Source organism: Budorcas taxicolor, chromosome 6, assembly GCF_023091745.1.
Source record: "Budorcas taxicolor isolate Tak-1 chromosome 6, Takin1.1, whole genome shotgun sequence".
Lineage (NCBI taxonomy): Eukaryota > Metazoa > Chordata > Mammalia > Artiodactyla > Bovidae > Budorcas > Budorcas taxicolor.
The window spans coordinates 40,658,545-40,685,674 of record NC_068915.1 but is presented as its reverse complement, the minus strand read 5'-3'; the positions used below and the strand labels follow the sequence as shown (position 1 = coordinate 40,685,674).

General features: G+C 38.3%; 1 protein-coding gene across 1 annotated transcript in view; it reads right to left on the bottom strand.

The window, feature by feature from the left end:
• SLIT2 (slit guidance ligand 2) overlaps positions 1–27,130 on the bottom strand; it is a 400,034-nt gene that overhangs the window by 27,585 nt on the left and 345,319 nt on the right. The window contains exons 30-32 of the mRNA XM_052642277.1: positions 23,405–23,544; positions 19,216–19,242; positions 4,686–4,779 (exon numbers count right to left, since the gene is read on the bottom strand). Coding sequence (XP_052498237.1) covers positions 4,686–4,779; positions 19,216–19,242; positions 23,405–23,544 — 261 coding nt within the window. The remainder of the gene's footprint in view (positions 1–4,685; positions 4,780–19,215; positions 19,243–23,404; positions 23,545–27,130) is intronic.

Genomic DNA, 27,130 nt, shown 5'->3' with positions numbered 1-27,130 from the left:
GCTTGCTCTAGAGCCAGTGGTTTTAGTGCTAAATCATAACAAAGCAAAGTAAACAAGCCTGAAGTTAAATGGATTCTAAATGGCTACAGACATTCTCAACGAGATGGACAAGGCCTGAGAAAAGGGCTTCTATCAATGTTAATGTGAGCAGAGCTGCTCAAGTACAGAGCATTAAAAGAAAGAAGAAATGCTTTGAAACACTCTGAATTATTTATCTGAGAAGAGAAATCAAAGTAAAAGATAAGAGAACCACGTATTCACCAAAGAGCTATTTTATATTCTTTTCTCGACAGATACTATTTTTCAAGCCCATTAGAACTCAGAGGCACATCATGACCAACATTTTGGCCTTTCTTTGACTCCTCAGGCAGAGTTTCAAAACAGGAAGAAAATATTTAATTATGAGTTCCTTAAAGTTTGTATTATCAATAAAATGTATCACATTCCCTGAACTCTATTATCTGACAAGGAACAAAGAAGAAAGCAAAGACTATAAAATATATCATTTAGAAGCCCCAAAGCTGACTAAGTAAGATGTATGCTTGAAAATTCTACTTATGGCATATCATAGTCTAAAAATATCTCAAAGCAATTTAGGAGATTTATGAGGTATAGAATAAAGCAAGAGAAGTAAAACCAGCTCTATTAGCTTAGCAATAAGAATATGTAGTTGAAGGAACAGTACAACTTGTCCAAACAATATTTGTTGGTAGAAATTTTCTTTAGCAGCTTCATATAATTTTGGTTTCTAAGGCCACTTACATTTTTGCAACTTCCTTTCCCACAATGTGCAATTATATATAATATGGGAGTAATAGCAAACACTATGATTTATCCTGTTTCCTGCTAAACTACATACAAACTCACAAATTACTGCTGGAAACAATGTGTTCCTAAATCAGTTAATGTATAATCCAGTAAAATGCACTATCAGGAGCATGCAATGCAATTGATAGTAACTGAAGATACTGAACTAAGGGTTAGTCTTTTTGAAGATGAACTTATTTTTGAATGGTTTCCATTAAGTCTGACTAACAGTGTATCTTGTAATTATAATTCACAAAGCTTTGTGAAACCTGTCCTGCAAATAAGTCCTTTTGGAAAACCATCTGCTCTGATTAATTTCTCTAAGAAATGATAATATTTGTTATGTAAATGATGGAAGTTCAATTTGCCAAATTCATTAAGGGGAGATCAAAGACATTAAGAGTTAAAATAATATACCTGTGGATTTGGAAGAACAAAATGTAATGCAGCATTTTGTATAAAATAAAGATTTCAATAAGACTTCTGTTTTTCCCACATACAGTTGGAAACTAAAATATAATGAAATGTAGAGTCAAATATATTTTCTCTAAAAAAGCATCAAATAACAAGAACAGGTGCTGCAACTGTATATTCTAAAATAATGAATTTTAAATCAAATTGAATTAAAATATTCTCTAAATGAAACTTGAGAATAAATATTTTATTCAGATTGATTTTCCAAAGGCAGTATGGGTCAGGTGATATGACCTCATCTCCCATTCAACTTGGAATATTCAATAATCTGTTGACAAGTATTAATATGTTAGTCCCAGCTCTAATCCATCTATTCTTATAAAACTGTTCCTGACCTGAGTAAGTTTTAATTCTCTGAATCCTATGGCAACTAAGCCTGAGTATGAGAGACTGAATAGCCATAAAGCTCCATAAAAACAAAAGATGGCAATATTAGCACATGCCCTGACCCATGGCAGATGCTCAGTAAATACTGGATAAAGAAACAAGTGCACTGGGATGACGGGAGGTGGGAGGGGGGTTCAGGATGGGAACACATGTACATCCATGGCTGATTCATGTAAATGTATGGCAAAACCACTACAATATTGTAAAGTAATTAGCCTCCAATTAAAATTAAAAAATTTTTTAAAAAGGAACAAGTATTGCTATTTGCTAGTTGTCTCCTGTAAGCACAACTCAACCTGAGCCTTACAGTAACATTTCTGAGAATCCAGCTTACCTTCTGCAACAAACAACCTGCCATGGTGATAAAGTGTAAAACTTCTCAGAGGTAACCTGTAGTAGAAAAATCACCCAACTGGGAAGTATAAAATCCAGTTCCAGCTGTGCCACTGAGCAACACTGAGACCTCTGGACAGTCATGGACCTCTCTGGGTCATGGTTTCCTCAGGTTTAAAATAAAGGATTCCTACAAGATGATTTCTAAACTACTGTCTGTCTAAGAAAAGAAGTTGCTGTTGATAGACTCTTAAAATATTACAGAATTCTACACATGACAGTGTATATGCTTCCATGTGTAAAATAGGTAACCAATGGGAACTTGCTGTATGACTCAAGGAACTCAAACCAGGACTCTGTAACATCCTGGAAGGCTGGAAAGGGGTAGGAGGTGGGAGGGAGGTTAAACAGGGGGGGACACATGTATACCTATGGCTGACTCATGGTCATGAATGGCAGAGACCAACACAATATAGTGAAGCAATTCTGCTTCAATTAAAAATAAATTAGCTTGGGCAAAAATGAAAAAAAAAAAAAAAACACCCCCAAAACAAACAAACAAAAATATTACAGAATTGTGGCAAAGGAATAATTTCATTTGCTACCAAACATATTTCAGGAAGATTGCTAGCTGGCATGACTGGACGCTTTCAGTTCAGTTCAGTTGCTCAGTCGTGTCCGACTCTTTGCAACCCCATGAATCACAGCACGCCAGGCCTCCCTGTCCATCACCAACTCCCGGAGCTCACCCACACTCGTGTCCATTGAGTTGGTGCTGCCATCCAGCCATCTCATCCTCGGTCATCCCCTTCTCCTCCTGCCCCCAATCCCTCCCAGCATTAGAGTCTTTTCCAATGAGTCAACTCTTTGCATGAGGTGGCCAAAGTATTACAGTTTCAGCTTTAGCATCAGTCCTTCCGAAGAACACCTAGGACTGATCTCCTTTAGAATGGACTGGTTGGATCTCCTTGCAGTCAAGGGACTCTCAAGAGTCTTCTCCAACACCACAGTTCAAAAGCATCAATTCTTCGGCGCTCAGCTTTCTTCACAGTCCAACATGACCACATGACCACTGGAAAAACCATAGCCTTGACTAGACGGTTATCATTCCACGAAACATGCACATGAGTGAAGGAGACACTAAATATTAATTACACTGAGACAACAGACATAAACGGACTGTACCAAGGCAACCTGGGACATATGGTCACTCTGTCTTCCTCCATTTGGGTAGTTAAAGTATTATTGCAGACCAAAACATTTTCAGTTACATTAATTTAAACTTCTTATTTTACCAAAGATGACTTCCATTCAGGTAACAAAGTATCTAGTAGATATTAAGAATTTATTTGGGTTTCTCTGGTGGCTCAGCTGGTAAAAGAATCCGCCTGCAATGTGGGAGACCTGGGTTTGATCCTTGGGTTGGGAAGATTCCCTGGAGAAGGGAACAGCTACACACTCCAATATTCTGGTCTGGAGAATTCCATGGACCGTACAGTCCATGGGGTTTCAAAGAATTGGGCACGGCTGGGCGACTTTCACTATTGGGTCTTCAAATGAATTTAATTAAACACAATCAAAGGCTATTTTGGATGGATGTGAGAGTTGAACTATAAAGAAAGCTGAGCACCGAAGAATTGATGCTTTTGAACTGCGGTGTTGGAGAAGACTCTTGAGAGTCCCTTGGGCTGCAAGGAGATCCAACCAGTCCATCCTAAAGGAAATCAGTCCTGAATATTCATTGGAAGGACTGATGTTGAAGCTGAAACTCCAATACTTCGGCTACCTGATGTGAAGAGCTAACTCATTTGAAAAGATCCTGATGCCGGGAAAGATTGAAGGCGGGAGGAGAAGGGGACAACAGAGGATGAGATGGTTGGATGGCATCACCGACTCAATGGGCATGAGTTTGAGTAAACTCCAGTGATGGATAGGGAGGCCTGGTGTGCTGCAATCCATAGGGTCGCAAAGAGTCAGACACGACTGAGCGACTGAATTGAACTGAACTAAAGACTACTTTGGGCTTCCCGGATGGCCCAGTGGTAAAGAATTCACCTACCATTGCAGGGGAGTTAAGAGATGTGTGTTCAGTCCCTGGTTTGGGAAGATCCCCTGGAATAGGAAATGGCAACCCACTCCAGTATTCTTGCATGAAAAATTCCATGGACAGAGGAGTGTGGTGGGCTACGGTCCATGGGGTTGCAAAGATTCCAACATGACTGAGTGATTAAACACAGACATACACATTCAAAGGCCCTTTTATTTCATACAAAATTTCCCTTGAAAAGTCACAGAACAAAAGGAAACTCTTTGGTATACTAAAAAAAGTTTATACTGTAAATAAACATTTATAAAAATGCCAATAACCCTGGAGAAAATGCCCTATAAATCCTGAGCAAAGGTGTGAAGCTAGATCCTGAAAGAAGAAGGTTCCTTAAACAAAGGCCCTCCTTGGGACCTCCCTGGTGGTCCAGTGGCTAAGACTCTGAGTTATCAATGCAGAGAGCCCAGGTTCAATCCCTGGTCAGGGACCTAGATCCCACATTCTGCAACAAAGATCAAAGATCATGCATGCTACAAGTAAGACCTGGTGTAGCCAAATAAATAATAAATACCTAAATAACTAAAAAAAAAGAAAGGCCCTCCTCTCCCAGGCGTGAGCTTCAGTGCAGCCGCAGACTTACTTGTATCCCTTTGGCGTCAGGATGCACTTGGAGTCATGCTGGCAGGGGTTCAAGTCCTGGGCACAGAAGTCCAGTTTCTCCTCACACAACTCTCCTGTTAACAGGGCAAATGGCATGAGGTCACAGAGAGAGGTTAAAAGCTTTCCTGCCAGCAGGCCGTGTCATGGGTCTGAGAGGTAAGCATAGCTTGTGATCGGCAAAAATAAAAAATCACAAGATACAGAAGCAAAGATCCAAAATGTTGGTTCTGCTGCTAAACACTTCTATGACTTGGGACAGCACAACTATTGTGAACTGTGAGTAGTAGGAGCCCCTTCAGAATGTAGTGTACTGGAGGAAAAGGAAATATGAATGCTTTTACTTTTTATTCATTCTTTTCTATTTGGACTTTTTATTGAGGTACAACATATATTCAAAAGATAAATGAATAGCTAACAAATGGTCACAGACTGAACCCATTCATATAACCAGCATCCATATCTGAAAACACACCATTTACCATCATCATTTACCAGAGGCTTGACTTCAAGGATAAGTAACCACTACCCTGACCATAGATTATTTGTGCCTGTTTTTGATCTTGATGTAAATAGAATCATTTGGTAGGTATCCTTTTATATCTGGCTCATTCTGTTGTTTTATGTTTGAAAAAAAAAATAATTCTCAAATCTTCAGGGTCTCCAAGGTCTTATAAGCCCAGAAAAAAAGACTGTTTCCCTTTTATGACTTATTGGAACAGCTCAACAGAAATACGCCTCAGCTACATCCATCATGACAGAAGAAAACAGCAAAAGGAGAATCAATCAAGATAATGTACGCTTCTTTCCATCAACTAGTTTATAAAGAATAATTGTCATCCATAAATAAGAACTACAAGCATAACCATGTCTGTTCTAGACTCTCTGTGCTGAACTGATGTCTGATTATCTATCAGGATATTTCTTCATATACAAATAACACAATCAAATGTTATTTTCAGACACATTAGATCAAATATGATTTTCAGTGAGAACACTTTCCTGATCATTGTGTGGATTTTTAAGATAATGGGAAAGATATAAGATTTAAAAGTTCTTTCCTTTTCTACCTTACCTTTAAATGATTTTATATGCAGTAAATAAATGAATAAGCAATACATCTATAGGCAGCTGTTGTTCATTTCCAGGAAACAATTAGAACTTTTACATGCTCAAAGTGTATAAAGCAGCACTGGTTAAAAAATCAGGAGTTTGAAGCAAATCTCTTTGTTACAGACTGTTCTTCTAAGGAATACTTAGCCAAATGAGAGAAATAGTTGCCAACAGCTAAATTTGGTATATCATTTAACTTCAAGGATCTTTTCCCATGATTTAAATACATACATGTACTTAGCTTGGAATTACATCAATGCGGTGTAATTAGTTTTTTTCCTGTCTCTTAAAGAGAACTAATGGCACTAAAAGTCTCATATATTTCTAAGAAGACTTTCTGTGTCTTTAAATCTGTGATACAAAGAATTTTTATCAACATATACATGATGAGCTATTTTTAAAATAGGGTTTATTTAAAGCTTTTTACTTTCAACTAGTATTACTTTAAATGATGCTGCTTGATGGAATGTATTCATTATAATCTATCAAGCTACTGTGATGAAACTGCTGTCAGTTTTCAAATTAAATCTATCCAGTTAGATACAGACTCTTTACAAGAGTCTACATCTAAGGCAGTTTAAATATTATTCTATGTATGCTTCACTTTATACCTAAATAAGAAGTTATTTGAAAAACGATAAGAGGAAATGCTTTACTTCTTATTCATTGTGATCTAATCTAATCCAACCCAATCCAATCCAATTAACACATTCTAAACCACAGTTCATAAGGATTTACTAGATGAAACTAGACTAGATGCTGGGGCTTATAAGGATGGATGTAATGGACTCTGCTCTCAAACAGCTCCCAATCTACCAGTATAGAAGGTCTGAGCTGGAGACAGAACACAGAGAAAGAACTTCATTTCTAAGAGAAGAAAACAGGAGTCACCCCTTTATTCTCTGTTAAGTATTTCTCCATAAACTTAAGGTGGTAAGGAGTGAGAAAGGAGATCAACCTAAGAAACTTGACTAAACAACAGCTTTAAGACTAGGTATGCCAGCTTAAATTTGAAAGCTACCTCAATATCAAGATTTCATTATTTTATAAGGAATCTGTCTTAAAAGAAGAGCATGTTGTTGTTGTTTAGTTGCTCAGTCGTGTCCGACTCTTTTGTGACCTCATGGACTGTAGCCTGCCAGTCTCCTCTGTCCATGGGATTCTCCAGGCAAGATTACTGGAGTGGGTATCCATTCCCTTCTCCAGGGGATCTTTCTGACCCAGGGACTGAACCCTGGTCTCCTGTATTGGCAGGTGGATTCTAACAAATGAGCCACTTGGGAAGCCCATAAGAATCCATAGCAGCACATTAATCAATACTAATAACTATACTAATTACTTTAGCCATCAGAACAGCAATGCTAATTGCTAAAGTTGTGTATGATAGATCACTGTGACCATCACATAGCTGCACATTTGCCTCTGGTAAAGCTGGCTGGTTACTTCCAAAGGACTTATCTTCATTTAAGTATCACCAACTATGATAATACTAACAAATAATACAAAGCATTATCTGTTTCCCATTACTGTCTGACTCACTTTTAAAGCCCAATCTTCCTTCTACCCTATATTCTTGTCGCCTGTGTCTATTCATTATTTTATGAGTTTATCTCAACTCTATGCTTGGGTTAATGGTGCTTCCTTTTGCCTTAGTAACTTTAATAAGTTCAGCTGTCAATTTTCTCATCCATTATATAATCTATTCTTTATGAAATCTTCCTGGATCTTTTCAACCATCTGTTCCATGTCATTAAGGGTGGCATTATACATCAATTTGTTTCAATAATTTTTATATGTCATGTTTGCTTGAGGCACATGTATTTTGTGTATTTATTTATTGACTAATAAACATGTATAACAGTGCTTACTGCTATGTATTAGGGAGGAGCTTCTCAGGTGGCTCAGTGGTAAAGAGTGGTAAAGAGCTTGCCAGTGCAGGAGATGCAAGAAACATGAGTTCAATTCCTGGACTGGGAAGATTCCCTGGAGAAGGAAAATGGCAATCCACGCCAGTATTCTTGCCTAGAAAATTCCAGGGACAGAGAAGCATGGTGGGCTACAGTCCATGGGGTCAAAAAGAGTTGGACATGACTGAGCATGCATGCACGCTGTGTATCAGACTGCTTTAATTAAACATTGCATAAATATGTAATCGCTTAATGCTCATGAAAATCACATAAGGTAAGCTTTGTGTGTGCTGGGTATTCATTAGTGTTTATCTCATTTCTTTTCTTTGATTGGAAGATCATTGAGAGCATCATGTTTGGAATATTTGTCTTTCTATCTCTCTGCTGCTACTGCTGCTAAGTCGCTTCAGTTGTGTCCGACTCTGTGCGACCCCATAAACAACAGCCCACCAGGCTCCCCCATCCCTGGGATTCTCCAGGCAAGAACACTGGAGTGGGTTGCCATTTCCTTCTCCAATGCATGAAGATGAAAAGTGAAAGTGAAGTCGTTCAGTCATGTCCAACTCTTAGTGACCCCATGGATTGCAGCCGACCAGGCTCCGACGTCCATGGGATTTTCCAGGCAAGAGTACTGCAGTGGGGTGCCATTGCCTTGTCCGTTAACATCTCTCTAGGGTATGGAATAATGACATAAAATAATACTTAGTGAAAGAAACATTCATGCCTTTTAAGGAAGGAACTCTATCTTGTTGACCTATATTCAACTTCTTTCACTTCCACCTTTAGATATTTTTTCTCTTTAATTTCTACTTAATGATTAGCCACTCATCATTAACAATAACTAGCTTATGTTCTTTCCTTTAAAAATCATTTAAACACTTTTTAAATATTAAAAATGTTTTCATTGAACTGTTTCTTGAATTTCTTCTAATTGTGTTCTGCTGTATTTGGGGGAAGTCAGCTTTCAAATAACATCTCACAGTGGTAAGATATAGAAGGTTAATATAAAATGGGAAATGAAGCAAGCTCCATAGACAAATGCAGGGAGGTTTATCTAGTCCTAAACCAGTAAAAGGAAAACTAGACATTTGAACACCGTGTTAGATTTCTGAGAAGAATGGAAACAAAAGGCTCTAACAGTAATGCACTCATATGCTTTTAATTATTAATACTACTCAGCTATTTCTCCCAAACCTCACAGTATTGAGAGGATACTATGTACTTTTTCTTTTTGATGTATGTATAGTCAGAGCTAGTACTGAGTTAGTGGGAAAATTAGGGGGAAAATAAAGGAAAGGAAAGTTAACTGAATCTGTTTCTATTTTTTTTTGTGATGATCCAAGGTCTTCTTGATATCATATCATCAAGGGCCCCCTCCTCTCCTGAAATGATAAAGTGTGTGAGGTGACAGAATGGATGGCAAGGTGAGCTGTAATCTACTAGCTTACACGCAGGTCTTTCAGTTCTAACATGGCATTGGGGGAAAGCTAACTGAGGCCATTGGAGTGGTTAAGGGCAATGTGGTTGGACACAGGTTAAATTTCAGTGCTCATAAATCCCTCAAGAGACAGAGTCTAGGCAAACATTGGATTCATAATTTGGCTCCAACCAACTCCACAAAATCCCAGTAAATCCTATTTATTTCGCTTCATCCTGAGCCCTTAAAACTCCCCAATGACAAAACAATAGTATGGAACCCAATCATTGCCTGGCATTTGTGATTTCACTTTTGATCAGACGAGCAAATTAATCTTCTTTGTGCTTCTAGCTTTCCGTGTTTTCTGTTGATGAGAAGGTAAAGCTCTGTGTATGTGTTGGCTGGTTGCCTGTGTTTTAGAGAAGAAACAGAGAGTCAACCAGGGAATGTACTGTTACCTTCTCAAGATAACAGAAGTTAGTGAACGATCAACTGAAAATTGTTAAGAAAGAACAGCACATGTCCTAAACAGAGGGTTTTTTTTTTTGTAAGAAAGTGACGTCTAGGTTTTAGATCACCTCTTCCTGATTGTGTCTGTCAGTTAAGCATGGCAGACAGTGAGGTTTGAAATGATTAAGCTCTACAGTTATGTTAATGAGAGCTGTTGACGCAGTAAGGCAGGAGTGATGCCCTCTCCTACAAGTTATGCTCAGAGCCCAGAAGAAGATGTAATTCACTGCTTACTAAGCATCTGTATCTGTGGCCTTTCTGAAGAATCTGATGTAGCAGTAATATGACTGCATATCCTGGCTTGCTCTGGACATTCCTGCTTTATACCTGCTGTCCCAGGGTGATTTTCAGTAGTGTCCCCATGCACTCACATACACATGCCCTGATTTGGGTGACAGATGCTACAGTCACCTTGTGGGTGGAGCAATAAAAGCTGGATCATCAGAGTTAATGCTCTGTTTGGAGTAAAGAGTGAACCAGCATAAAGAGATCCTGGGGAGAAACAATTATTACTTGGGTGAAATGACATGTGGGTTACTGAGTCACTGCTTGGAATAATCTTCTGCGAATTATTTGATATAAAACAATGGACTAGTTGCAGAGAAGTGAACTATTTCATTGTTCTGGGCCCCAGTTCTTTATGAGTAAAATGAGGTTCTGGAATTGAAGTTGTACAAGGTCAACTGTGGCTATCTTTTTTAAAGGCAAAGTGCTTCTAAGGAGATAGATAAGGCAGATAGCAAGTCAGCAAAGGAAGCATCATGCCTAACATGACTGCATCAGTGGTAAGAAAGAACAGTGTCGGCATGTACCTTAATTCCACTGAGGTACCAATACTGTGCATAGTATTGCAACGAGGCAGAAATCTCAATGTACTTGATGGTTCCTATGGGAAACAGTGCCTGGAGCAGGCCTGTGTCCTGCTTCAGTTTAGATCCATGGACCTAATTTTAAAGTTCCCTACTTCTTAAACACATGTGGCCCTTCCTTCATCTTCATTTGTACTGTTGGTGTCTTAAGTCATCTTTTTATTTGCATTCCTTATTACCACACTCACTGAAATAGTTTTAGAACTCTTCCAAAAACTTCCTGCCTGATATCTATGGTGAGATCTGCCTGTGCCTTTTTTTTTTAAACAAGTGATTCTGGTAGCCAATCACTAGGTTTTAACATCACCATATATTTTGAGTACATACTATATAAGAAGACTTGTGTTAATGCTAGGAGTATGATGGTGAATAACAAAAAATGATATCCCTGTTCTCATGGAGCTCATACATGAGAGGAGGAGAAAGATATTGATTCAATAATTTCACAAGTAACTATAAAATAACCTGAGTGATGAAGGCTAATAAGTGCTCTGGTTTGCTCTAGAAGGGCAACTGACTGTAAAGGAGGTTTTTTTTTTGTTTGTTTTTTTTTTTCTGAAGAAGTAGGGCTTGGATTGCAGGTGAAGAGGGGATAAAGAGCACTGGCAGAGGTTCCGTGCAGGAGGTGACATGGAAAACATGAGCTCTGAGACACTGGGAGTGAGCTGGGAGAGCATGGTGGCAGAGAAGGTCACAGAGGGTAGCAGGGGTTACAAGGCAGAATGTCTACTTAATGAGCAGTGGGTGCCACTGGAGGGTTTTATGATGGAGGATGGCCAGATGACATCTGTATCTTGGAAAGAACATTCTGGCTCTAGTGGAGGATGGACTGCACGGAGAAAGATACAAATGGGTGAGAGATGACACAGCTGGTACTCAGGTGATTGTAGAGGAGATGTAGATAGTCTGGAGAGACATTTGGGAAACAAGAGAGACGGGAACTGGTGTTGGACTGGGTGGGCATAGGGGAGAGAGGAAGCTGTCTGGAACTTCTAGATTTCTAGAAGCCTGGGATGAAGACTGGAGCTACCTTTCAGTGACATAGAGAACACTGAAAAGATCAGGTTTTCTGGGGCAAAAATCCAGAGTTTGAAATATGTAGTGTCATGGGTTGAATTTGTTCCCCCTCAAAAATATGGTGCAGCCCCTCAGTACCTCAGAATGGGATCTTATTTGGAGATAGGGTTTTTACAGAAGTAATCAGGTTAAAATGAGGTCTGTAGGTGGGCCCTAATCTGGTATGGCTGCTGTTCCTACAGGTGCCTGTGCTGTCCTGTCTGATTCTTTGCAATCCTTGGGACTGTAGCCTGGCAGGCTACTCTCTGCATGGGATTCTCCAGGCAAGAATACTACAGTGGGTTGCCATGCCCTCCTCCAGGGGATCTTCCCAACCCAGGGATTGACCCTGTGTCTCCTGCACTGCAGGTGGAATTGTCACCATTGAGGAAGCCCAGGATGTTCCTATGGGACAAGGAAACCCGGCACAGAGGGCAGCCCATACAACGGACAGAGAGGGAAGATGGCCACTGACAGGCCGGGCAGAGATGTCTGCAGCAGGTACTTCTCCCAAAAGGCTCCAATGCCACTGATACCTGGAGTTTGGACTTCTAACCTGCAGAACTGTGAGACATTAAATTCCTATAATTTAAATCACCCAGTTTGTGATAGTTTGTTATGGTAGCACTAGTAAACCAAAATAGCTGGTAAATTCTAAATTAGTGGGGGTTTATAGTGGGGAATAAAACTTTCAGCTTATGCAACTATCTCTTTTCTTCTCTCACTCTTTTTCTTCTTACATCTTTCCTCCCCTCCCTTCCTTTCCTTCCTCCCTTCTGCAGCTCTTTCCTTTTATATTTCATTCCATGTGACTGTTTGCTCCCATGTCTGAAATACTCTTTACACTTCCTCAACAATGAACATGGAGAGAGGTTGTTTAACTTGACCAAAATTCAAACTTAACTTTAGTTTAACAATTTTCATAATAATATATTGGGGAGAAACTATTTTGAACTAGACTCAGCAAATAAAAGGATGTGCATGACAAAGTCCTTACTCTGGAGGAGTTAAAATCTGGAAAAAAAATAGAGACATAAGATAGATGCTTAAGTTTCCCTTAAGTTTCATTTAGTGACTGGTATATGGACAGCATCATGCCCTACAAACTGGCTGAATAACTTATTATTTTATTATTGAAAAATATACCACACAGATACAAAATTGACTATTACCTTTAAAGAGACTTCTCTTGTCAAGGTAAACTGTGCCATTTAGAAAAGAAGACATTTTTGAAGAGTTGCTGGATTGACAATTAGTTGCCTTCCATCTACCAAGAAATTTAGGCAACAGCATATCTTGCAGAAGCTTACTCAGTTCTCGAAGCTTGCTTAAGAGAGAAGGGGTTGTCCCTAGATCAGAGTTCCAGGAATTTTCCAACTCAACTCTGTTGATTATTCATTTCTTTCACTAACTGAGCAATAAGAAAGTGTGGGTTTTAATTAGTAAGTATCTCATTTATATTTTTCCAAAAATTAGCACTGTACATTCAGGTTGGCCATATTTACAAACATAACAAATGATTTTAGATACAGGCATATGACACTGTTGGAATGCTTAACTCTCACTAGTTTTTGCTGATATAAGCAGATTAGTTTCTTTCTTCTCTGAAACAGAAATAATCTCAGGGTCCATTTGGGGGACCATGGATGTATGAAGGGGGTGGGAAGGATTCCAGGGAAGCCTGTTCTTATTCCTATTGATAAACTCTACCAAGCTAGTTTCTTCTTTAATATGAAAGGATCATTGGTATTAATAAAAATGGAAAGGTAACTTATGACCACAATCTGGATAACTGAACCAGAATTCTAGTGTTAAATTTAATCTGTTATGACATTTTCAAATACACTTATAACAAAGGAGGAAGTCTGGTTGAATTCCTGATGGCATCCCCAAGCCACAGAGTTCTCAAGGGTCAAACACATCATTCTTCAAATATTTGCGTTGTGAGCTCTTCCTTCAATCAAGAAAAACCTGGAAAAATGCTACTAATTCTACTCTACATGAATTGGCACAGCAAAGAAAGGTGTCAAAAAAAGCAACCTACTGGAAATAAATTGATATTTCACTTCCTAAAGTTACACTACTTGAGGGTAAGGGATGGATAGCTTTATGGTTTTGTATCTCTTCATTGTCATTGTATTTGCCAGCAAATTATCTGTCACAAATTAGATACTCAATGGCTGTTGAAAAATGTGAAAGACAGCACTTATTTGATTGCTTTTCAGAGGAAAATGCTTTATACATGTTAAGGAGAAGGAGACCCAGATGGCATAAGGGATAATATAAGAAAGAAGAGAGAGTAAGGAACACTGATAGCAGATTCGTGTTCTGAGATCCCAGCCTCATGTATGCCCTTGCAGGCTGGACTTGATAGGCTACCCTGCTAACTCAGATATCCTGATAATCTTGTCTGCCAAATGATGACTATCCCAATGGGAAACAGAAAGGATGAACTCTGGAATCAATAGGAAGTATGAGTGTAAATGGCATGTTTGAGAAAGATTAAGATAAACAGACTTGAATGTTTTTCATTATCCAATTTAAAAAACTCCATGCAATTCCTTAAAAACTGTACATTTCTCATTTGTTCTTATTCATATAAAGAATACAATCCTCTCTCCTCTCACAGACCTTGAAGGGAGACGGATGGACTGTATTAGATGGTGGACACAGCTGATGGGATTATGGGAGCCATTCCAGGACAGGTTAATTGAATTGGATCTGAAAGAAAAGTATTTGTTTCCTCTTCTTTCACTGAACCAGGCCAGTCCTATTTGTTCCATGGTTTGCTCATTCTTATAATCCCAGGCACCAGAGCACATTAACATGAGCAGATGCGCAGTCCCCAATCTGGATAGTGAGTATCCTTATCAGTAGTGATAATAATAAATGAATTTATTTTCATCAGTAAGTAAAGAATTACTTATGAACAGAGAGTTTCTGCTTCTTATTTTTATAACAGAGCTAATTCTCTTCCTACTGCTAAGTCACTTCAGTCGTGTCTGACTCTGTGCGACCCCATAGACGGCAGCCCACCAGGCTCCCTCGTCCCTGGGATTCTCCACGCAAGAACACTGGAGTGGGTTGCCACTTCCTTCTCCAATGCATGAAAGTGAAAAGTGAAAGTGAAGTTGCTCAGTCGTGTCCGACTCTTAGCGACCCCATGGACTGCAGCCTACCATGCTCCTCCATCCATGGGATTTTCCAGGCAAGAGTACTGGAGTGGGGTGCCACTGCCTTCTCCAAATTCTTCTTAAAGGTTCCTTTTAACAATAATCTGATGCTTTCTTACTTGTGTTTACTACCCTGAAGTTTGTTCTATCAATTAGCAATAGTTAATTGACCTTCATAATATGATCAATAAACTATCCAGAGCATACCCACATCTCTAAACTTAAGCAAATCCAACTGTTAGTATAGAAATACAGAGAACTGATCTTGAGGGGCTGTGAATTTTTGAAGATATGTTAGCCACTGATAAATGTCTTCTTGGTTCAAAGGTGTGCAAAATGGGACACACGCATAACGAACACTGCCAGAGTGCAGTCTCTCATGAGATAAAGTTTATCATAATTCAAAACCAGAAGGCTCAAGGAAATATGTTATAAATATGGGAATTAATATGTTTCAAAAAAGAAAACCATTTTATATTCTCACTTTTGTTCTATATGATATGAAATGGGTTGCTCTATAATGCTCATTTGCCAGAAAGTTTGATTACACTTTGTATTCAGAAACTAGTCTCTTTATTTAAAAACTAGTTAAGTAGCTATATTTTGCCATTCACTTTCTTGGAATGAGAAATGATTGCCTCGTATTGGTGAAATAACTGACCTAATCTGAACTTGCAATGAAGAATCAAAGCCAACGAGCTTGACAAGAGCTAATGTTTTATGTATTCTCATATCACTTTCAATTCTGAGCACAGTATCCTGAATAATGTATTTTCTAAATAAATATCTTTTGAATCTTTTTAAATGGAAAAATTTACCTCTTCAAATAAATAAGTAAAAGGGAGGTGTTTTTCAGTACTTCCTCATTGGAACATTATGTATAAATAATGCAGCCAATTCCAACAACCACAAAAACTGCAGAAATATTTAACTTTGTTTTCAAAATAAATGAGTCCAAATTATATTGACTAAGGCTTGGTTAAGCTAAACTGTTTTTCTGGGCTCAATGGGTGCTGTCTATTAACTATAGAGCAAACAGGATCCTTAAAATCTTTTCTAAGATTCAAATCCATTTAAAAAGGCTTTCAAAGGTTGGAAGATGAATGCAAACCACACAGTTTAATTAGACTGCCAAAGTACTCTCTCCAGTTAAAACAGACTGCAAGTATAACTGCAACTATACTGACACTGATAAATAGACTTTATACATCCTAAGGCATAATTAATGAGAGAAGGAGCCCCTGTTAATAAGAGAGCATGAAAATCCAAATATATACCAAAAAAAAAAAAAAAAAAAGGGCAGCCAAATTGAAGAGTTCTTCAGTATTCAATATTTCCCTATACTTCAAAGCATAATAAGAGGGCAAAGAAAACCAAAGACTTATTCATAAATAAATCTTTTCCTTTGGATGTGAGTATGGTAAATAAAATGAAAAATAATTTTTTAAAAAGACAGTACTGAAAACCATTGGGGGAGACATTTCCTTCATGAATATAGCTTATTTTAGGTAGAATTTTCTCTATCAAAAGTTTGTTAGAATTCCTCCATCACTGAGAATGACATCAATCATCTAAACCATGTCACTGTATGATGACAGGTGAAATTAAATGATGGAAAACTTGAACTTGTCCTCTATGACAGCCCATGATATTTCTGGCGTATAGACATCTAACATTTTCAAGTGTTTTCTTATACATTCTTCCATTCTTCCACATTATTCTCAAACATCAAAATGAAGTGGGACAGATGTCATTAAAGATTGTGAGAGGCCCCAGAGTTGATACATTTTAGTGCCTGGATAAGAAATTTGAGCTTTTCCCATTAGCTGCATAAATTCATCAGTATTCCACCTGCCCTATGTAATGGAAGGTAGCCTGGTCATCAGGATAAGTATACAGGCACCAATTAGACACTTTCTTGTTTTCATGTGTAGATTAAGTAGATTGCTTGTCTGCATCTGAATTTTGTGACTATGGATTTACCCTTCTCAAATGTGCAAGATGGTCAATTATTTATAGCCAGCTGAGGAGACAGCAGAAGGAAAGCTTGTTTGGCACTACGGATGAGTCAGAACCACTATGGGATGTGAAAAATGCCAAATCTGGAAGATGGCAGCAAATAAGAAGGGACTAATTCCAGGGGAAGGTCCCTAAGTTAGAATGCACGCCATGGGTTCAGTTAGACTCTTGTTTGCATCTGGACCCCTACTCCCAGGTGGCGCTAGTGGTAAAGAACCTGCCTGCCAACGCAGGAAACATAGACACAGGTCCAATCTCTGGGTCAGAAAGATCCCCTGGAGGAGGGCATAGCAACCTACCCCAGTATTCTTGCCTGGAGAATCCCCATGGACAGAGGGGCCTGGTTAGCTACAGTCCACGGGATCACCAAGAGTCAGACACAACTGAAGTGACTGAGCACACATACATCTTCAGGTAAGCGCTTTGTTGCTGTTTTATACAAAGTAAGTGAACAAGCTAAAGTCGGTCAGTCGAGTCTGACTCTTTGTGACTCACGGACTGTAGTCTGCCAAGCTTTTCTGTCCATGGGATTCTCCAGGCAAGAATACCAGAGTGGGTTGCCATTTCCTGCTCTACGGGATCTTCCCAACCCAGGGACTAAACCCAGGCATCCTGTTCTGGCAGGCGGAGTCTTTACCATCTGAGCCACCAGGGAAGTCCTGCTTTATAGAAGTCATTGCTCAAATTTACAGAGTTCTTTGAGGCTTCCCAGGTAGCTCAGTGGTGAAGAATCCCCCTGCCAAGCAGGATACATGGGTTTGGTCTCTGGGTTGGGAAGATCTGGAGAAGGAAATGGCAACCTACTCCAGTATTCCTGCCTGGACAATCTCATGGACAGAGTAGCCTGGTGGTCTACAGTCGATGAGGTGGCAGAGAATCAACTTAGCAACTGAATAACAACAACAACAACAACAACAACAACAACAACAGAGTTCAATTTAAGGATACGTCAGCTAGTTACAGAGTTTCTTTTTACTTACGAAAATCACTCTGAGTGATCACTCCGAGTGCTATAAAGACGTTGAAACTTCATTTCTACTTATGCTTGGGATTCAAATAATAGAAAATGATTTGACTGCTTTTAAAAGCAAATTTAGTCAGCAGCAGGTTCTTGGAAATGAGACATCTTTTATAAACACAAGCATGAAATTTAGTCAATACATGAAACCACATAATGATTTAAAACACTCATACTGTCAAGCTTGCTCCTGAGAGTATGCATATATATAACTATTTAAGGACATATTGTTGTGACAGAATAATGGCCATTGTGTTTTCTGAGATAGAATCAGGCCTTGGAAGTCTCTGTCCCAAACCACCAATTGCTTTAGTACTTGTAAAAAAGACAATATTTGACCAAGGATGGTATTGGATGCATTAATCCACAGAGAATGTATAGACTATATTTTTTACATTCTCAAATAAGACAAAACTTTTTTTCATGCTTTTTAACTTAACTCTGCACATAGTAAGAGTAAGTGAACAACCAATAAATCATCCGAACAACGTAGCAGAAAAAAATGAAGAGGCGACAGAGCCACTACATAATATAGTCCATGTGAGTCTTTGAATCACTCTGCTAATGCCACATATACAACTAGAACTGTCAAGACAAGCGCACCCTTTTAGGATAACGCGCTAAACTTGGCACTTGAAACTGTGGTAAGCTGAATGAGTAAAAATATAATATTATTAGGTATAATTCTGAATTTTTAAGATAAAAATTCAACAAAGATTCCATAATGACTCCCAGAATACGCTGATCACCCTTGTCACTACAGGACTTCCTTTCTCAGACCCTGATATATTTGGAAAATCATGCAGACCATAAATGCCAAGGATTTAATATGATCTTTTTATGCTTTAAAAATACTGCCTAGTACACGTGACATTCTATGAGTTTGATGTCATTAAAAAAAAAAAAACTTCTTGGGCTTTGTAATTTTTATCCTATGAAATGTTTTAATAAATGTATACACCTCTTAATATTTTTCATGTTTCAAATTACTGAAGATATTAATTTAAAAATATGAGAAAATTCTCACTATTTAACATTTTTTCTACCTACAGTCTACCTACTGCACTAATTGACTTACATTTTTCATGATAAAAACAATACATTTGGAATGTCTTTAAAAAAGGAAAAGCATACAGACAAGAAGAAACTAGAAAGCATTAGTCTTTCTTTTTTGCCACTTCTTCTGCCCACTCAGAAAGCTTCTTTTGCAGCCTTCCAGAAATTGGTAAAGTGCATTTCAGACACCCTTTTGTAAGTGTGTAGTATAGCTATACACATATCAAGGATCTGAATGACTGATTTGACATATTCATATCAGATTTCATTTTAGTCAACATTCCTTTTACCACATACACACCATGAAATCTATATAGCTTTAAAAGAAAGAGGGAAACTAAAATAAAATCGTAATAGACTTAAAAGGCAACTAACCTTTTTCCACCTCATTCAGATTAGCAGCTGGCAGCAACAAAGACAGAAGAGACAAGAGACGTTTTACATTGCAGTACACAGCAGAGCCCAGGCAGCCAAAGCACAGCGTTAACAACAGAGAGGCCCAGGGTGAGCGCAGGCTGAAGTGCGGCTCACAGTGCTCACCTACCGCCGGGCCAGCGCACACACAGGGAGCAAGCGAGGCAGAAGGCGGGTGCCACCACAGGGAGCGAGAGATCCCAGCTAGACCAGACGACTTAACCACAGGCAGCTTTACTCGTAAGCTGTGCGCATAATGGTTTGTGTGTGGGCATTGGAAATTTGGAAAACAAAGAGATAATGGAAAAATTAAAATGTTCTGAATTTTTTCTGCAAAATACATGCTAAGTCTTTACATGCCCAACTTGTATGGAAACTTTCACTTATTGAACGTATGCCATTCCCATCAAGCAATATCCATGGTTAAAAAGTGATCAATTTTGTTTCAAATTTGTATATGGTCCTATGAGAAGAGGGTTAATTAAGAAACAGTCTCAAAGCAGATACAGGGTTCTGCCTCTTAGGAGACATGCAAAACCACATTTTTCAGTGCAACATCTGAATTCATACGAGAGCTTATTCAGGAAAAGGTGTCAAGGTTTTCAGTATCTCAAGGGTGCCATGTTTACAATGTTCATTTTTTATAACTTTTGAGCTAGTTTAATTTGAGGAATTCTTTGACGATTCACTTTCAAGAAATGCTTTGTTTTTAGAAAGCATATAATAATAGCGTTTAAAAAATGATTAAACCGTAAGAAAAAACACAACTCTCAAGCTAACATTGAAATCCTGGAATGGATTTTTAAATTATTTGTTTAGCCATTTCAGAGTCTTACTTAATCTTTAACACAGTCATTTTAATTTAGAGTCATGGTGAATTAAAACTTTTCAAAGATTAATCTTGTCTAAAGAATTCTAGCAATCAACAGTCATATTGCTCTACATTGGACAGATGATGGATCGAATTATGTAGAAAAGAATGGTTTGGAGGACTTGGGTGAAGAAGGGAGAGTAAGGGTTACAAAACAGACAGACAATACTGACTCTTAAAATTTATGCTGTCAATCTCTGAAGTAGGAAAGGACAGAGTTTTGTCCTTTAACAAATCAATAACTATGTACTGTGGTATTTTGGTTACATGGGCTTAAATATATTTAATAAATTTCCCAATGGTGGTTCATTTAACTTGAAAATGGGTAGCCATGTTTTATAGCCTGCTCATCACATCATAACCTCATTCTGAGACTGCTTTCAGATCTCTGAATTTTCTCTGTTAACAAATCATATCCATTTTGATTCTTGACGTGTGCTAAATGTAAAAATTTTCACCATAGTAATTTACGAGCTTTCCCTATGAAGTCTTATTTGCTCCTAGTAAAGAGTTCATTTTCTCATTGAATGCCTCAGAGAGATAGAGTAAAAAAGTCTCCAAGCAGTAAAGCAACTTGCAACTTGAATGATTTTTAAACAATGACAACATTATTATATTCCCTGAGCACAGTAGGGTTTCTGTTCCAAGATCTCAGGCTCATTAATCAGATTCCAAACTTAAATCTCCAACAGTGCAGCCACAATATAAGGAAATGCCTCCTTAACTGCAGACTTGGATGAAGCAGTCTTGGATAAAGCTCTGGAGTCCAATTTATACCTTCCTATAATTAAAGGCCACTTATGTGGCACTGATTTCAAAATCTGCAGATGGTTGCTTGATATTTTGTAAATGAACTCATTTCACATACAGACAAAAATGCTACAGCTAGTAGATGAGATACAAACATTGCCTGGTTTAGGTATCTGCTCCAATACCAATTCGCAAAATTCTTCACTTCCCACAAAATCCAACTCACAGTTACAGTGATCATAGCTTCATGTTTTGTATGCTATGAACTTTCTATCGAATGCAATATTTTTATTTATTCTTAGCCTGGATTAAGGCAAATTGATATTAGCAATAGATAAGACCAGGAGAAAAAAAAAGAAAAAACCAAAAGAGTCTCAATTCTTATTAAGCACCAAATAGCTCTTGACTATTTGGCAGGTTCCCACATCATAGCTTTTTGAGATGTCACATTTTGGTTCAAAAGTGTTTGTGCTAAACTTTGGAGGTTTTTTTGCATATTTTTCAAAGAAAGAGCTCTGACAGCAGGGAAATGAAGCTTTGTAATAAATTCTCAGAGGAAGTTGCACTGAACTGAATCACTTTAATGTGGAGAAAACATTCAAGAAGATCAGGTGTAGGAAGGGAGCCTGGGAAAAGGAAGGAAGAGAAGGTAAAAACAAAGACTCAAAGAAATGGATACAGAATAACATAGCAAATCTACAGCCAAAGATGGACTCATGGAAACCAATTCAGAAGAAACTGCTGCTTTATGTAAATCATAAGAAAAAGGCATGTAGGAACCTGAATGCAGTGGTGTGGTCCCGTCCAGGTTATCGTTGGTAAAGGAATATAGAAAAATTCCTGGCGTCTGTGCTCAGGAACACATCGGCTAACCAAACCATGCTTGAAATTCCCAGGTCCAATTTGTCCTCATCAGAGTAGGATAGTTACAGGAGGCTTCTGACATTAAGGGAATTAAGTTATTTCTATAATGATTAGAACAATGATGGGATAAAATAACTATTCTAAGAAGGTACTAGCTCCAGATTTTAGTGCAAGCACTGGGCTGCCTGTACAAGGCTGGATTCCCCAATCCGATAAAACTCAGAATCTCAGAGTATCTCCAAGGGCTTCAGAATTTGTGCACTCATATGAATGGCAAGTACCTGAGGTGAGACACAAGTAATACTGATATGAATGTCGAAGCTATGTAACACCTGAACTCTCCAGCCACATGAGAATGGGTACATGTTAGACTGACTCAGTATCTTTAATTAATGTAACATAACAAAGAGTTCAAATTCTGGCCACTAAGGAGTTCATGGGCTGCTTACATGTAAGAGAGCAACTGGCGATACAACATGTTCAAATTTCTACTGGAAGCAGTATTATTACATCATATGGCATCAGGTACTGCACTGTTGTGGAAAATAAATCATACCATGGAAAAGGCAGCTGCAGAATTTCTCAGACAGGCCCAGGATGTCAAAACAAAAACTCATTATTTTATTTAGCATTTTCCCACCAAGAAAAGTACCTCTTAAATTGCAAAGCTTGAGTATGCCATAAAAGCTTAAATTTCAATGCTTTTCCAATGAATCCCTGGGAAAATTAATCATACAGCTGTGCTTCCATTTCTCATGTTTAGAGATGTTAACACCTCAGTCATCCAAGGAACTATTTTACCCTCTGATATTCTTAACTATATATATGGAAATAAATACAATTAATGAAAAATACCCAGCCAAATGAAAATGGTAACTCTGAATAGAGTGACAGAATCTACTGCTCCATTTATTTCTTACAAGTAAAACATGTAACATTCTCCTTTTCTCTATCAACTTTAAAACTAAATAAAACAAGATTGAAACTATGAAGTTTCTTACTCAGAGCCACAAAAATCAATCAAAACAGATATTCTGACAGAATAAGTAAGTCATAAACTTGATGTTGACTTTACAGCAAATTGGTTTATCCAGGGCAGAAGTTTATCAGCTTGGATAGTCTTATGAGATTTATCACCCTTATTCCTGACATTGTGTATCAAGATAGGAAAAAAAGGGGAAAGGGGGATAATGGTCGATAAGATTATCCAAAGTGATCGATGTATATATTCTTGGCTGTGACTTAGTTTGAAGTCACTCTCTAATGAAGAAACAAATATGGACATGAAGAATTTCAAATGTTTAATTCTGTTTTGCCCATGTAAAGAAATGCTCCCTTTTCAAATACATATTGGTGGGTTGGTCTGCACAGGAGAAGTGCATTGCATGAAAATGTCACTCAGTTGTGGGACTGAAAGCTTCAGTATAATAATTTTCTTTGTGACGGAAAGCGTTACCTTATGAATATGCCTGTGTTATAACTGAGCTTGCCAGGACTTTTATTTGGTTGGCTGAAATCATCTTTAACACTGTTATTACATTACACCTAATTTCCAAAGCACGAATCAGTTATTGAATAATACAATGGTTTACTACACACATGCAGCATAGCTCCAGTGGCGCTTTCAAATGCAGATTGATGGCATAGCAATTTCCCTTTTCCTACCTGTGTACTCAGGTGGGCAAAGACATGTGTAGTTATTAATTCCATCGACACATGTAGAGTTATTTTCACAGTCATTATCTTCACAGTCATCAACATTGATTTCGCAATTTTCTCCTTCAAATCCATCAGCACAAATACACCTGAACACCAGGGGAAGAAAACAGAAAAGACATCTTCCTGCATTTTCAAACCAGATGGTCTAAATATTGAAAAAACTAAATATACTCATCAGTTGCAGAGCTTGTAACAACAGGAAATTGATTTTTAAAATGCTTTTAAATGACATGATGCAAGCATCAATTTAAGGGACTATCCCCCAAATCAGAAACAATTTGAGAAAGAATATTTATGCTGGCTGCAAGAATTTGCTATGGCAAATAGCCCCCTGGTCCTATAAGTCAATAAATCCAATACATTCGCAGGTCTAAAACATGAGCAAAGTTTACAGCCTTAGATATCTTAATCTTGACTTGTACTCTAATAAAATGACTCATGCTTCTTTGCTCATAAATAAGGAGGAATGATTCTGACTTTGTAAAAATTACAACTTTTTACCCTACCTGTAATGTTCTTGATATCTCAAAACAAAAAAGAAACCTGTCTCAAAGCAAAGACTAAAACTTAGTCTTCTTCGTTATTATAAAATCTGAATATTCTCTTTAAACCTTGACAAATACAATTTATCCCCCACTGGCATAAAACACTGTACCTTTAATCTCGCTAGGTATCAGAATAATCTATGGGTAAAGTTTCGATGAAAAAGAGACAACTTCACAACAGAACGTAGAAATGAAGCATATGTATTATTAAGTGAAAGTCACTCAGTCGTATACGACTCTTTACGACCCCATGGACTATAGAGTCCGTGGAATTTTCCAAGCCATAATGCTGGAGTGGGTAGTCATTCCCTTCTCCAGGGGATCTTCCCAACCCAGGGATCGAACCCAGGTCTCCCATGCTGCAGGCAGATTCTTTACCAGCTGAGCCACTAGGGAAGCCAATATTGTATTATAAAAAGTGATATTTCTAACAAGCTTTAGTAGTAGATTAGCCTTCTTATGTGAAATCATTAGTGTCATTATAAGAACTCTGTTTCATGATTCATGAAGTAGATCTGAAGTAACTGTACTGTAAGATTAAACAACTCCAGATTAAAAATGTTCACAGCATGTCTGTCTACTCACATTGCGACTTGGAAATGAATCATTAATTTTCTGTTTCAATGGGATCTACGTCTCATCATTACACACTGTCTGTTTTAAAGGAACACACAATATACAACAGATGAATATATGCCTTGCAGTAGGGGACTACATGGCTATTAATTAGCACAATAGAGCTACTACTTTGTCTCGACCTAATTTGACTTAATATAATGTACACATGTATTTTTAAATTGCTTGGTTTTGCAGCATCCTATTCTGAGAACAGGACTTCCCAGGTGGCTCTAGTGGTGAAGAACTCACATGTCAATGCAAGAGATGTGGCTTTGATCCCTATGTAGGGAAGATCCTCTGGAGAAGGGAATGGCTACACATGCTAGTATTTTGCCCTGGAGAATTTCATCAAGAGAAGCAGGCAACTATCCATAGGGTTGCACAGAGTCGGACATGACTGAAGTGACTTAGCACGCATGGTCTGAGAATACCTCAATGTCTATTTTTCAGTTCAGTTCAGTTCAGTTCAGTCACTCAGTAGTGTCCGACTCTTTGCACCCCATGGACTGCAGCATGCCAGGCTTCCCTGTCCATCACCAACTCCCGGAGCTTTCTCAAACTTATGTCCATTGAGTTGGTAATACCATCCCACCATCTCATCCTCTGTCGTCCTCTTCTCCTCCTCCCTTCAATCTTGCCCAGCATCAGGGTCTTTTCAAATGAGTCCACTCTTTGTATCAGGTGGTCAGAGTACTGGGGTTTCAGCTTCAACATCAGTCCTTCCAATGAATATTCAGGACTGATTTCCTTTAAGATGGACTGGTTGGATGTTCTTGCAGTCGAAGGGACTCTCAAGAGTCTTCTCCAACACTACAGTTCAAAATAAACAATTCCTTGGTGCTCAGCTTTCTTTATAGTCCAACTCTCACATCCACACATGACTACTGGAAAAACCATAAGCTTTGACTAGACAGATCTTTGTTGGCAAAGTAATGTCTCTGCTTTTTACTATGCTGTCTAGGTTGCTTATAGGTTTTCTTCTAAGAAGCAAGCATCCTTTAATTTCATGGCTGGTTGTGATCCACAGTCAAAAGCTTTGGCAGTCAATAAAGCAGAAATAGATGTTTTTCTGGAACTCTCTTGCTTTTTCAATGATCCAGTGGATGTTGGCAATTTGATCTCTGGTTCCTCTGCGTTTTCTAAAACCAGCTTGAACATCTGGGAGTTCACAGTTCACGTACTGTTGAAGACTGGCTTGGAGAATTTTGAATATTACTTTGCTAGTGTGTAAGATGAATGCAATTGTGTGGTAGTTTGAATATTCTTTGACATTGCTTCTTTGGGATTGGAATGAAAACTGACCTTTTCCAGTCCTGTGGCCACTGCTGAATTTTCCAAATTTGCTGGCATATGGAGTGTAGCACTTTCACAGCATCATCTTTTAGGATTCGAAATTGCTCAACTGGAATTCCATCATCTCCACTAGCTTTGTTCGTAGTGATGCTTCCTAAGGCACACTTGATTTCACATTCCAGGATGTCTGGCTCTAGGTGTGTGATCACATCATCATGGTTATCTGGGTCATGAAGATCTTTTTTGTATAGTTCTTCTGTGTATTCCTGCCACCTCTTAATATCTTCTGCTTCTTTTAGGTCCATACCATTTCTGTCCTTTATTGTGCCCATCTTTGCATGAAGTATTCCCTTGGTATCTCTAATTTTCTTGAAGAGATCTCCAGTCTTTCCTATTCTATTGTTTTCCTCTATTTCTTTGCATTGATCACTGAGGAATTGATCACTTTCTTATCTCTCCTTGCTATTCCTTGGAACTCTGCATTCAAATGGGTATATCTTTCCTTTTCTCCTTTGTCTTTCACTTCTCTTCTTTTCTCAGCTATTTGTAACCGTTTTGCCTTTTTGCATTTCTTTTTCTTGGGGATGATCTTGATCACTGCCTCCTCGACAATGCTACAAACCTCTGTCCATAGTTTTTCAGGCACTCTGTCTATCCAATCTAATCCCTTGAATCTATTTGTCACTTCCACTGTATAGTCGTAAGGGATTTGATATAGGTCATACTTGAAATGTCCAGTGGTTTTCCCTACTTTAAGTCTGAATTTGGCAATAAGGAGTTCATGATCTGAGCCACAGTCAGCTCCCTGTCTCGTTTGTGCTGACTGTATAGAGCTTCTCCATCTTTGGCTGCAAAGAATATAATCAGTCTGATTTCGGTGTTCACCATCTGGTGATGTCCATGTGTAGAGTCTTCTCTTGTGTTGTTGGAAGAGGGTGTTTGCTATGACCAGTGCATTCTCTTGGCAAAATCTGTTAGCTGTTGCCCTGCTTCATTTTGTACTCCAAGATCAAATTTGCCTGTTACTCCAGGTATCTCTTTACTTCCTACTTTTGCATTCCAGTTCCCTGTCATGAAAATAACATCTCTTTTTGGGTGTTTGTTCAAGAAGGCCTTGTAGGTCTTCATACAACCATTCAACTTCAGCTTCTTCAGCAATGCTGGTTGGGGCACAGACTTGGATTACTGTGATATTGAATGGTTTGCCTTGGAAATG